Source organism: Dipodomys spectabilis, unplaced genomic scaffold (genome assembly GCF_019054845.1).
Source record: "Dipodomys spectabilis isolate Male_0828 unplaced genomic scaffold, ASM1905484v1 ptg000019l, whole genome shotgun sequence".
Taxonomy (NCBI): Eukaryota; Metazoa; Chordata; class Mammalia; order Rodentia; family Heteromyidae; genus Dipodomys; species Dipodomys spectabilis.
Genome location: NW_024870696.1, coordinates 27,440,421 through 27,453,870, shown reverse-complemented (window position 1 = coordinate 27,453,870; position 13,450 = coordinate 27,440,421). Strand labels below are relative to the sequence as shown.

At 49.5% G+C, this 13,450-nt stretch overlaps 1 protein-coding gene across 5 annotated transcripts in view; it reads right to left on the bottom strand.

Moving 5' to 3' along the window:
* Dnm3 (dynamin 3) overlaps nt 1-13,450 on the bottom strand; it is a 448,226-nt gene that overhangs the window by 315,366 nt on the left and 119,410 nt on the right. For all 5 annotated transcript variants that reach the window (XM_042674266.1, XM_042674267.1, XM_042674269.1 and 2 more), the window contains exons 8-10: nt 13,150-13,285; nt 10,986-11,053; nt 8,189-8,327 (exon numbers count right to left, since the gene is read on the bottom strand). In XM_042674266.1, the coding sequence (XP_042530200.1) occupies nt 8,189-8,327; nt 10,986-11,053; nt 13,150-13,285 (343 nt within the window). The remainder of the gene's footprint in view (nt 1-8,188; nt 8,328-10,985; nt 11,054-13,149; nt 13,286-13,450) is intronic.

Here is a 13,450-nt window from a genome sequence, read left to right as displayed (position 1 = left end):
ATCCTTTGCGGAGAAGCAGACCTGTGGGGACAGCACAGTTGCTATGGAGAGGGAAATGAGATGTATCACATCCCGTGCTCACAGAGGGGAGGGACAAGGGGAGGCTTGGTGGAAAGCCATCGCAAACGGTGAGGCTCTCCACCCGAGAGAAAGACACAGTGTTCTCACCTTCTCTGAACGGGCAAATCCCAAACCTCTAAGCCTCAAATATTCTCTACAGCTGGTGGGATAAATGATGAGATATACATGGTAGAAATGAACAGAACTGTCGTGTTATTTAGCAAATGTTAAGTAATTAAAAAGAGAACTCATGTTAAGAGGAAACCAAACTAAAAGGTAGTCAGAAGAAGCACAGTCTCTACAGTAACTCAGAAAATACCACATGAGCCAGGGTAGCTTGACACTGAGTCAAAACAGCACCTCAAAGTCTGAGTCAGGTTTTTATCTCCTCTGTCTTCCCAAGTTTATCTCTGGTAGACATATTAATGAGCAGTTAGAATGAAAAAAGAAGAAATAAAACAGAAGGTAGGAGGAAAACCAGAGACTGTGGCAAATTATAAATTAAGAATTAATTACAAAGACCACAAAAATAGAGCTAGATAACTGGAGGGAAAGGGGGTTGGGATAGATGGGAGAGGGGAGAGGAAAGGGGCGGAGCCAATCAAGATGCATTACGTGCATAAATTAACATGCTGAATCGAGCCCCTGGTACAACCACTTAAAGATAAGAAAATAAATTTAAAAAATAAAAATCACAACTCCTTCAGTGACTTGTAAGATAAAAGATGAGCTTCATATAGCTTTAAAGCCAAGTCTCAGACCTGAATTTCCTATAATGCCCAATAAAAGTAATACATGGTAATAACCAGCATGATTTTCAGCCTAAGTACCAAAGCTTATCACCTAAGGCATCCACAAAAGGTGTTGACTGAAGAGCCATTCCTTAGGGGAGATGAAAAGCAGGTCTATATACATAGAGTAAAAACCACTGAAGACCCAGCCAGACCTACGGATCCTATTTGATCATAAGGTTTTGTAACAACACATTCTCCTTCACCTTACCTCAGCCCAACTGACCACCACCTGCCAGGCCAGCGGTACACAATCCACCTCTTCATTACTACTGAAAACCTGGCTATTTGGGGGGCTTAAAAAGTCAAGTCCCTATTCTCATGGGCTACGCCTTCCCAAGGTCCTCTTATTGTCCAACAACAATGGCAGTACGTAACATAACTAATGCGAAGGGTGGAACGTGTGTGCGTGTGCGTGTGTGTGTGCGCGCGTGTGTGTGTATGTGTGCATGTGTGTGTTTAAAGGGTGGGCTGGGCAGTTTTAGATGAAAGAAATTATGAGGAATTTTTTTATCAAGTGCATTGAGCAGTGGGCTGGGGGGGGGGGGTGTGCACAAACATCTAGACACAAAGCACTTCCCACACAGAGAAGAGGAAATATAAAGGCTCTCCCACCGTGTCTCCTTGGCCTGCTGAAGAAACCGGGTCAGCAGTGTAGCTGCAGTGGATGGAAGGGAGATGGGAAATGAACAGAGGAGTTGAGCTTAGAAAGGGAACTGGGGCCCCAAGGTCAAGCAGAGCACTGAAGGCCGTGGTAAAGACCTTGAATTCAGCTATGAGCATTAAGGTCCAGATATGTGTTACCTACCATGCCATAAAACTCAGCATTTCTTCTAACTAAGGTATCTCTTTTGCAAAAACAAAAAAGAAAAGAAAAAACATCTTTTGTAAGTAGAAAATAAATCAATTAATTGGTATCATAATGATCCAAGAATGTGGTTTCCCAAGAGGCCAATAAATGGCACAGTTGCTAAACTGTGGTTAGCAAAACAAGATGTTCCTCTCGGTGCTTCTTGAAAAGAACTTCAGGACCCTGCAATGCTATGCAAGAGAAGAGGAAGAAAAGAAAAGCAGCTTAAAACTGATGCCCACCAGAAAAATTCCAAAGTTGTGATGTCCCTGGCATGAAGCCAAATAGCTCATGAAGCTCGATGTTCCTGTCCTGTCTCTGGGCCCCAGAGACAGCAGTGAGAAAGTATCTGAGAAGAAATGCATTCCCCAGAGTTATAAGTCTAGCTCTGTGCTTTGTTATTTGAACCACAGAAATGCCATCTGCTTCCAACTGATGTTTATTTATGTGGCTTAAGAAAAGGCATTTAAAGATTTTACACATAAGGCATTCAACATGAGACATTATAAAATGAAAACAATGTTGTGTGCATATAAATGTGTGTGTAAAAGTTGCAATTTAATTGGACGGACTATGCATTTTCACATTGCCTGAAGCAATCTTGGTTTACTGCTGTTAGCCCAAATAGAAGTATTAATGACACTCCTTTCAAGTCCCAAAAATGTTCCGCACTGGACAACCCAGTCACCTTCTCTACTGGGTATGCCAAATAATAGTCCTGGCATCTCAGCACTAGTTACAATGATTTTGTTTTACAAAACGTTTTAATTAAAGCAGTTTAAAAGTAAGAGTTTCGGGGCTGGGAAGGTGGCTCAGTGGTAAAGCACTTGCCTTGCATGCATGAGGCCCTGGGTTCGATTCCTCAGCACCACATAAGCAAAAAGAAAAAAGCCGGAAGTGGCGCTGTGGCTCAAGTGATAGAGCGCTAGCCTTGAGCTGAAGAGCTGAGGGACAGCGCCCAGGCCCAGAGTTCAGGCCCCATGACTGGACCCCCCCCCCAAAAAAAAAAAAGTAAGAGTTTCATGGTAGAACTAATAAGGCCCAAAAAACCACAAATATGAAAATAGTGCATAATAACCAAAAAAATCAAGGACATAAAAATGACAGATGTTTAAAGAAAAGTCTGTCCCCATGTTATCATTTTCAAAGAAGTAATAAAACATGTTTTAGATCCAGGTACACATGTCTTAGTGTCAGGGTGACCTTAGAACATGGAACTTGTTGACAGGGATTTATACAATGCCATCACGTGGAACTGTTTAATAATGAGCTTGCAATCGATACGAGGCTCTTCAGGCAAATGAACAAATCCAACAAAACCCAGTGGTAACAAAAAAGACACAGGACACCCCTCGGATAGACCAGGAAAGACCCACAGGCCCCCCAAGGAAACAATGGTGATTGCACTGAGCCTGAAAAGATGAAAAGACATGGGAGAGGAGGACAGGAGGGAAAGGAGACAGATTCCAGACCAAGGGGTCATCTCAAACACCAAAGATGTGGAAAATCTTTGCGGCTGGTGCACTGACTGGAACACAGCCCTAGGTGAGGTGAATTTTATTCTTTTTTAATTTTATTTTATGGTAAAGATGCTCTTACGTCAGGAGACAATGAGTGCTTTCAATGTAACGACAGAATCTGCACTTCAGAAAGTCCACGGTAGGAGCAATAGGAAAGATGGCTTTGAGGCTGGAGATAGATCAATGAGACGGCCACTAGAGAAATTCAGGTTTAAAGAACCATCTCAGGGGCTTAAGTAAGAAGAGAGAGTGCATGCATAGTTGGTAGATAGTTCAAAAGGCTTGATCGAAAGAAATCGATTTAGAAATCACCAATATTTTAAGTAGTTGAACTGTAAACGATGTGATCTGCCTGAGAGAAACTATTAGAAGAGAAGAAAAACAGCAAGCTAGCATTGGAGCGACAGACCAAGCATTCCAGTCCTTTTTCCCATCCAGCGTCTCTACCACAGTGGTCCACCGCTGGGCGGGGCAGGGCCACCGCTGGGCGGGGCAGGGCCACCGTGGTCCACCGCTGGGCGGGGCAGGGCCACCGTGGTCCACCGCTGGGCGGGGCTGGGCCGCCACCCCTCCAGGCGGCAGGTGTGCTGACCAGGTCCGCACGTCTACATCTTATCAGTGGACACCAGACCGCAAAGGTCATCTGTGCAATTCCGTCACTTCCCCAAGTGGCTTAAAATCCAACCAGCGGAGCCGAGAGCAGTGCGCGGTGCACAGTCTTCAAACATAGATCTGAGCTTACAATTTCTTGGTAAGACATTTGTCCTTGAGGCTCCGAACTACAAGAGGACAGGGGGCTGTGCTGCCAGCCTGGGAAGCGGAGGGTGGACAGAGAGCAGCGGACTGAGCTGCGGGGAGCAGCGGGAAGGGGAGCGGTGGGGAGCTGCGGGGAGCTGCGGGGAGCTATGGGGAGCTGCAGGGAGCCGCGGGGAGCTATGGGGAGCTGCGGGGAGATATGGGGAGCTGCGGGGAGCCGCGGGGAGCTATGGGGAGCGGTGGGGAGCCGCGGGGAGCTATGGGGAGCTGCGGGGAGCTGCGGGGAGCTATGGGGAGCTATGGGGAGCTGCGGGGAGCTATGGGGAGCTGCGGGGAGCTATGGGGAGCTGCGGGGAGCTGCGGGGAGCTGTGGGGAGCTATGGGGAGCTGCGGGGAGCTGCGGGGAGCTATGGGGAGCCATGGGGAGCCGCGGGGAGCCGCGGGGAACTATGGGGAGCCGCGGGGAGCTATGGGGAGCTGTGGGGAGCTGTGGGGAGCTGTGGGGAGCTGTGGGGAGCTGCGGGGAGCTGCGGGGAGCTGCGGGGAGCTATGGGGAGCTATGGGGAGCTGCGGGGAGCCGCGGGGAGCTATGGGGAGCCGTGGGGAGCCGTGGGGAGCCGTGGGGAGCCGCGGGGAGCCGTGGGGAACTATGGGGAGCTGCGGGGAGCTATGGGGAGCTATGGGGAGCTGCGGGGAGCTGCGGGGAGCTGCGGGGAGCTGCGGGGAGCTATGGGGAGCCGCGGGGAACTATGGGGAGCTGCGGGGAGCTGTGGGGAGCTGCGGGGAGCTGCGGGGAGCTATGGGGAGCCGCGGGGAGCTATGGGGAGCTATGGGGAGCTGCGGGGAGCCGCGGGGAGCTATGGGGAGCCGCGGGGAGCTATGGGGAGCCGCGGGGAGCTGCGGGGAGCTATGGGGAGCCGCGGGGAGCTATGGGGAGCCGCGGGGAGCCGCGGGGAGCCGCGGGGAGCCGCGGGGAGCTATGGGGAGCCGCGGGGAGCTATGGGGAGCCGCGGGGAGCCGCGGGGAGCTATGGGGAGCCGCGGGGAGCTGTGGGGAGCCGCGGGGAGCTGTGGGGAGCCGCGGGGAACTATGGGGAGCTATGGGGAGCTGCGAGGAGCCGCGGGGAGCTATGGGGAGCTGCGGGGAGCCGCGGGGAGCTATGGGAAGCTATGGGGAGCTGCGGGGAGCCGCGGGGAGCTGTGGGGAGCATTGGGGAGCCGCGGGGAGCTATGGGGAGCCGCGGGGAACTATGGGGAGCTGCGGGGAGCTGTGGGGAGCCGCGGGGAGCTATGGGGAGCTATGGGGAGCTGCGGGGAGCCGCGGGGAGCTATGGGAAGCTATGGGGAGCTGCGGGGAGCTGCGGGGCGCCGCGGGGAGCTATGGGGAGCTGCGGGGAGCTGCGGGGAGCTATGGGGAGCTGCGGGGAGCTATGGGGAGCCACGGGGAGCCGCGGGGAGCTGTGGGGAGCTATGGGAAGCTATGGGGAGCTGCGAGGAGCCGCGGGGAGCTATGGGGAGCTGCGGGGAGCCGCGGGGAGCTATGGGAAGCTATGGGGAGCTGCGGGGAGCTGCGGGGCGCTGCGGGGAGCTATAGGGAGCTGCGGGGAGCTATGGGGAGCCGCGGGGAGCTGCGGGGAGCTATGGGGAGCTGCGGGGAGCTATGGGGAGCTGCGGGGAGCTATGGGGAGCCACGGGGAGCCGCGGGGAGCTGTGGGGAGCTGCAGGGAGCTGCGGGGAGCCCCGGGGGCCGGGAGGAGGGAGGTCGCCCCCAATCTGCACCAGGCACTGAGCCCTTCGACACTGCCGTTAATCTCGGAGGCGGGGGTGTGAGCTGGCTTCTCGGCCTGCTGGTGAGCATAGTGGTTTGAAGGGAAAGGCGTGGCACACCGGCACCACATCTGTCTTCATGAAAGGCTTCTGGGGAACTGGAAAGAATGGCGTTCCGGACCTCCGAGCAGGAGAAGCAAGGACATTTCACGTCTGGTTCAGTCCTGAGCTATTTCAGGGTTGGGTCGGTAAATACCCCTACACGGAGAACGCTGAAGGATGAACAGTAATCTCCGGGAGAAACAGAGGTTTGTTTTAAAGTAAGTTACAGAATATTTTGGAAAGACAGTAAACATATACAGGAGCTTGAGCCCAGAGCGTAAAGGAGAAAGAATGGAAGCCGGAGATGGTCTGGGAACAAGCTGTCTGATCCTCCACCGACTGGCAGTTTTCCAGGATGTCAGATAAAATGGGAAATGATAAAAAAAAAAAAAAAACATACATACCATAAACACTTCATATAACTTCAAGCATAAATGTGCACACATGTGCCCGTCTTTTGATGTGAGGCCGGGCCTGTTCTCTACATATGGACCCGCTGATTGGAGTTATGCCTCTTCTGTCTTACATAAACACATCCTTCATCTATGATTTTCAGTTTTCCTCTCTTTAAAGTAGAAAGAGAACCTGAACCCAATCATCAAAGAATCGGGTGCAGAGTTCACCTGGATTTTTATAACACCCACCCTTGCAACACCGTCCTAGGCACATCTCACCAAAAGCAAAGCCTCTTTGCAGCTAACATTTGTGAAGACTTTCTAAGAGAGTCAGCTCAGTTTCCACAGAACCAAAACTCAGTCTTTTTGCATGTGATCTGTCCATGGATTCTCCCTGTAAAGTATATAATTAAAGTAAGAAATAAAGCTAACTAATTAGCCTTGAAGACAAATACAATCTAACTGACCCTTGCAAAGAAGAGAGGTTGGTTGGGGAAGGCCAACACTGAGGCTCTAAAGAGAGGCCTCCTGGCCAAACACAGCTTGGTGCTAATGTAGCAATCCACAGAGCCAACAGGGCATGCAGTATTGGTTAATCCTGTCACTCCATTAAAAGATCAATGGAAGGAGCTTTAAATGAATGGTGACAAGACAGAAGAGCAAGCGGGGAGCAAGGAGTGAAGTTTTAGGAACTGGCTTCAAGTTCCCCCGCAGTGGAGTGCTGGTAATGAAGATGGGCTTTGGCTTCTCTTCCCTCTGTGCCTTCTCTTTGTCCCACAGCTCCTTATCAACTAGAGTTGTTTGTGGTTTGGGGATAAAAAAAAAAACGAGGAGTTAGGAAACCAAGAAGAAAAGCAGAACCACCAAGAGAAGGGGTCTAAATTTCCAGTTGCTTCTGGACCCCAAGATGTTCTGATTTGTTCCTTTCCTTTCCGTAGTTAGTAATCCAACTGCCTCCCCCGTTCATTGTGCATGCACTCTTTCCACCTGTTTTTCTGAGAGGTAATGGGGAAATTCACAGTCATTCACGTTCTCTTTTCTCTCTTTATCCCTAGTAGTTTTTCAAAGAAGTCACTGCCACAAGCCATATAGAAAGAGAAGAGCCAAGGAATGTTGAAGAAATGTCCGTAGGCCCAGGGCCAGCTGTGATGGGGTCAGGCCTGCCCTATCCTAGATATTTTCTTTTGTTTTCTAGTAGTTTCTGTAGTCCCAGGAGTTCAGCACAGGCTCTCCATATTCCACAGTGAACAGTCTCCAATTTGGGAACTCTTTCCCCCATCACTCTACAACATAGACTCAAAAGATATTCAGAATATCTTTTGAGCCTACATTCTTGTAGGCTGTTGCTACAGTGCTACCCGTGAGCCACCTCACTGTGCTCACTCCCTTGATTACTCAGCCTGTGAGGGGCCTGTAGGCTTCAGACATCATCTTGTTTGTCTGGTCCTCACCGAGGTGGTGTTATTACTGCCATCATCACAGATAAAATAGCAAAACCAGGGAGAAATAGTAGGATGCCTGATGTCCCATAGAAAGTGTCAAGAGGCGAGATTTGAATCTAGGAAACTAGGTCTCAGCGGCTGGGCTCTGCACCAGATGCGACTCTCAGAGTGGAGCCCTTTATCATCATTTTCACACCAGTGATACCTTTACCTAAGAGTTGCCCTCATCCACACCACAGGAAAAGTTAAATGTCAATGGATTGCTCTAAAGTCCTGTTTTTCTACTTAAGACAATAAAGAACAACTGCAGTATGCTCTTTCTGGTCCACAGGAAACCCTCCCAGAGGAGGGTGACAGACAGTGTGCCTGCTCAGCACAAGTGTGCAGATCCAGTTCCCACTCCAGCCTGGCCACAGTCCTTCCCCAGGACAGTGGAGGGGTCAGGCGCCGGCCAGGGAGGGTGGGGAAAGCAAACACACACTCACAGGGTGATAGCTCGCACTTACCTTTTTGGTGCACTTCTTGACGGTGCTGATCAGCTCCTGCATCACCAGGTCCACGCTCTTCAAGGAAGGTCCTTTCAGCTTCACAATCTGTTTTTTGACTATGGCTTCAAAGGCCATGTCTGGAGTAAACAGGCCTGTCCTGGGAGAAAGAAAGCAAGCATCACATTAGATTTAAACAATCAAGAAGGAGCCGGTGTGTTCATACAGACACGCCGCTTAAGTTAAGCATGTCACAGCCCAAGTTTGAAAGTTAAGCAAGTTATTCTGCACATAGTACCATTACAATAGTAGCGCCAGTAGAGCTGAACTGAACCATAGTAAATTCCGGCCTGCGGGAAAGTAACATAAGCTAAAAGCAATATCCAAAGGCTGAGGTGGAGCTCCGGGATGGAGCACGTGCCTCTCACGTCCCTGGGGCCCCAAGCTGACCAGATTTGGGTAGCAATCTGTCCAAACACGAAAGCTGCAAGAAGAGAGACGCTTGAACTCTGAGCAAGGGCAGGGACTACAGACCGCCAGCTCTGGGTTTGTGCACGTTCATCCTCTTGTTCCTAAGCCTTGCTCCCTCCCCACTTAGTTAACTTCTCTTCAGCAGCACCTCTTTAGGGACCTTCAGCGCTTCCCTACACCTGCCTGACTCAGCGCCCTCCTGTCACTTTCCAAATCCCCGCCCTTCTGTGCTTCTGACTGTAGCAGTCACGCCACAATTGTCCTTTCTCCACATTGCAAATAGAATGAAAGTGAAGCCGCTTAATTCTGAAATTTTCCCACTCTTTGAACCTACTCTTTTGTAGTTCATTTCCCATCCAATTTACCCTACGTTTCCGTGAATTTCTCTTTATGTATAATCAAGTATTCTTTGCCCCTGGCAAGCTGTGCATTGTATCCGCTCCGTTAACCTGTACAAATCATTCCTGTGCATCCAGTCCCAGCTCAGAGGCAACCACATCCTACAGCTCCAAACTTTTTCCAGTTCTGCCACTGAGAGCTCTTTCTTCTCAGCCCCACATTCAGTTCTGCACTGCAGTAAACAGGGCACGCATTCTATTCCCATACCTACACTGCAGGAGTAGTTACTGTGCCCCACAAGGACAGTCGCCCTTTCCTGCTCATCACTGATGGTGTTAGCAACGAGAAAGGCAAAAGATCTCTGTCTTCAGATCTTTCATAGACAAAGATGGCTTCTACCAATCCAATATCTAACGGAATCAAATGGAAAATTGGGGGGTGGGTTATTTCCAGTTTTTTTAATTTATAATTTTGTCTATTTTATTGCAAAGGTGATTACAGAGGGGTTACATAAGTAAGGAAATGAGTGCATTTCTCTTTGCAGTTTTATTTTATTTTATTGTAAGGGTGTTGTCAGAAGGTTACAGTTATGTAAGTAAGGAAATGAGTGCATTTCTTATTGAACATTGTTGCCCCTCCCTTGTTTTCTCCCACCTTCCCTCTCCACCCCCCAACTTGTAAATTTCATCTGCAACATAGTGTCTTGTGAGTATTGCTGTTGCATTGGTTCACCCCAAATGGAAATTTTTTAAATTAAGTATATTTAAGAGACTAAATAATCACATCAGTGGCTGTCTCCTACACAAGATACTATACTTTTCTTCGCTTAGAAGTGGCCACAGACAAGATGGCATCTCCCTCAAATGAAATCACCTGTGATCCAGGCAGCCTGTCTCATTATCTTGAATTTGGGACGCCAAATGCAACCTACAGTCATTAGATTAGGTGTGGCCTTCTACATACGAACTCAAGAGATGCATGTCGCTGTCATTGGACCGTAGTTCTCTAAAGAAAGTGCTATGGAGTGAACATGTGTCCGTCCCTCTCCATGTGCTGTGATTAGGGGGTCGGGCTAGAAGGTTGCAGGGTAGAGCTCTCATGAATGGAACGAATGTCTTCAGGAAGGAAAGTAAGAGAGCTTGCTAGTTCCTTCTATCCCGGGAAGAAACGATGAGAGAGGAGCAGTCGGGAGCCAGCGTCTCATCAGAACTGACATGCAGGGCTTAGACTTCGCCTCCAGAGTTGTGAGGCAGTTTGTATTTACTTTTCTAAACACCCCATCTATTATTATACTATCATTTCCAGTCTAATTTATCCCAACAGCAGGAAAAGACAATGGAAAACAACTTAGAATAATCTCTCTCCGAACCAGATCCCCCAGTCCACCTCCCAGCTTCCTCTGCTGGCTCAGCCACACACCTCATGGAAGTTAAACCCCAGCTCTCTGCCCTGTCACACTTCCCTGCCATTATGCCTTCGTCTACGTCACTCCTGCTCAGCCTCACCGGAGGCCCTGGACATTCCAGCCTCAAGCACTCCCAGCACATCCGTCCTTCCTCTTGGTGCACTGTGTCACCACGGCACATGCATGCACGAGTGTGTGCGCACGTGCATGCACACACACACACACACACACACACACACACACACACACGAGCACTGGTAGATGTATAACACACCACAGCATCTTGAAAGTATTCTCTGAAAAAGCAAGTGTGGTCAGTTCAACATCGACCTTCATTGAATCTTGCTGTATCCTTGATCCACCATTCTCTGTATAAATAATGACTGCTGATGAGCACGTGAGATCCTGGGCTGTCACAGGATCTGCTCATCTGTGCAAAGACCAGCGCACCTTTTGCTGTTCACAGGATGCACTTCGAGTGCACTTTGTTTCTTACTGCCACCTTGATCCTCCGCTCAGATAAGGGAGGCCTACTTCACTGGGGACTTACAAATACCCCTTTGCCTTCGGGAGCCTGAAGGCAAGGGAAAGGGGAATACTTGCCTGATGCCATGGATGTTTTTGATCGCATAGCTTATTTCTCTTCGCAGTTCCTTCTCATTGAACTCCATCTGCAGATGCAAAATGAGCCAGGGTTATACACTTAATTCCAATCTAAGCATATTTTATATATCACAGAGAATACTTGACTTTGTGACTAATAAATGGATATTCATACTTCTCCTAAGCTAAACCCAGATGGCCAAAACATCTGTTTATACAGAGTTCAAGCACTACCTAGAGCACTAGGGACTTCTGGGAGTTTCAGTGTAGCGTATTTTAACTCTAATATCTATGTGTATAGAATGCCTTCTGGGCATCCATCTACCCACTCGGTGACACACATCACTCTTCACGAGGACACGGGTAAATGATGAAGGAGGATGGACCACAGCCACACAGCGGTCCTGAGACGCGGCATGGCAGTCTTTTCTCCCTGATCATTTTAATCTCCTGGGTTCAAGGCCTCTGTATAAAAGGAAATTAATAATATCCCACCAAGCCAACACAGAATAGATTACAAGTAGTCCCAGAAGTCCAAAGCACCATAAATCCACTCAAAAGAACAAAATGTTACAGAGCTTAATCTTGGAAAGCATGTCCAGAGCAGCCCTGACTCTGGGATCTCTCTTCCAGCTCCGCAGGCTCCCTCCTTCCTCCTTTGTGCCTCAGACTTGCCTTTCCTGTACCTTGGTTCCCCCCTTCCAACACCCCCCTCCCCCGCCCTTGCTCCTGCTTTTCTCTCCAGTGCCCTCGGCCCACCCGAGTCTTACTTCTTATCTACTCAACCACCCTTCCAAACTCAGCTCAGAAGCCTGGCTCCCTGCAGACGTGGTTATGATTCATATCTGTGGGCTTTGTTTCCATAGCACCCTGGGCTGAAACCGCCACTTTACTTAGCACATTTTAATAAAATCATCTATTTATTTATCTATCAGCTTCCCACACCAAGATAAAAGCACCCACCTCTTTGGGTGTGAGCCAAACAGGATGGAGTTTAAAAGAATTCAACTTCCTATCGGGCATTTCACCCTTAGCAAGCAGAACTCTCATTTCACACACCCACAACAACATATCTTTTCCTCAGTTTCCCTCATCTGATGATACAGTCATCCATTCACCCACAAAAGCCAAAAGCCTGGGAATTATCTCAAAGTGATCTTTGTTTGCTGTCCAATCCAAGCCTTCAGTCTTACATCCACAACTCTAAACTCATCCATTTCTTTCCATCCTCTCTTATGACACCATTTTACTAGAAGCGAAAGAAATCTAAGTTTTGGTGCCCCTCCCTTGTACGAGACTCCATCTAACCGCTGTGGGTTTACAGTTTTGTACCTGGGCCTCCGGGTTATGAAGCTTTGGTCCCTGAAGGACGTGGCCCCTGCCTGGGCCCTGCTGTTCCAGTTACCTATTCTTTTCCCCACTCAGTCCGGCAGGCATAGTGCTCCTTTAGCATGGGGGGGGGGGTCTCTCTCTCTCTCTCTCACACACACACACACACACACACACACACACACACACACACACACACACAGAGTTCCTTTAGCAGGGCCCTCGCTTTGCTCCAACCTACAGAGCCCTGGGCGAAGCAGGCACTTATTTCCCCCTCCCAGTCAGCTCTGCACGGGCCAGACACATTCCTGCTTCTGACTCTCAACGCTGCTGCTTTTCCCTGCAGGGACCCACCTCTGCCCCCTCCCCGCCCCCTCCGCAGAGCAGACCAGCCTGGCTTCTGAGTCCTCCTGCTCTGCCTGCTCTCCTCACGCCCCTTACTCAGGCAGGACTTGAATAAACAACGGATTAAAAGAGCACTCGCATCACACCACCAAAAACACTATGCTGTCTGCATCCCGTGTCCCATTTACCGCGGGACAAATTAGGACGCCCTTTTGTCTGATCACTGGCACTGCAAACCTTGGTACACACGAATTGCACGAGATGTATTTTTAAATTCACTAGATAACAAGTGAACACTGTGGACAACTCAATTTGTGTTTCTTAAGCTAACTTGAAATGTTAATTCCCGTGAAATGATATCAGGAAGCATTCATGCCCAAAGACTTATCTTCGCTTCATACCACCCACAGACGATTGTATCAAGAGATTCGTAGAAAAGAATGTGGAAATGAAGCAGAATGAGGGGGAGAAAGGGGGACTCAGGACAAACCTTTACTATCTCGAAGGGAAAGCGTTCGTGGAAAATGCGGTTGATTTTCGCGCCTCCGGAGAGCTCCAGGGTGTCAACTTGATCACCTGAGCCCTCAATTCTCTTCTCAAAGTCCACCGCAAATTGCTGGACCATCCTGTGGTTGTAAGGGAGAAATGAGGTCAAGTGGAAGCTCTGGTTTTGCTCTCCTCCTTTCAGTCACGCTGGGTCTTCCGTAGGAGTCTTCCCTGGTGTTCAGTGGCACCTACTGGTTGAGGGCACACTGCACTTCGCTCAACTCTAGAATATCATAATGTGAGTA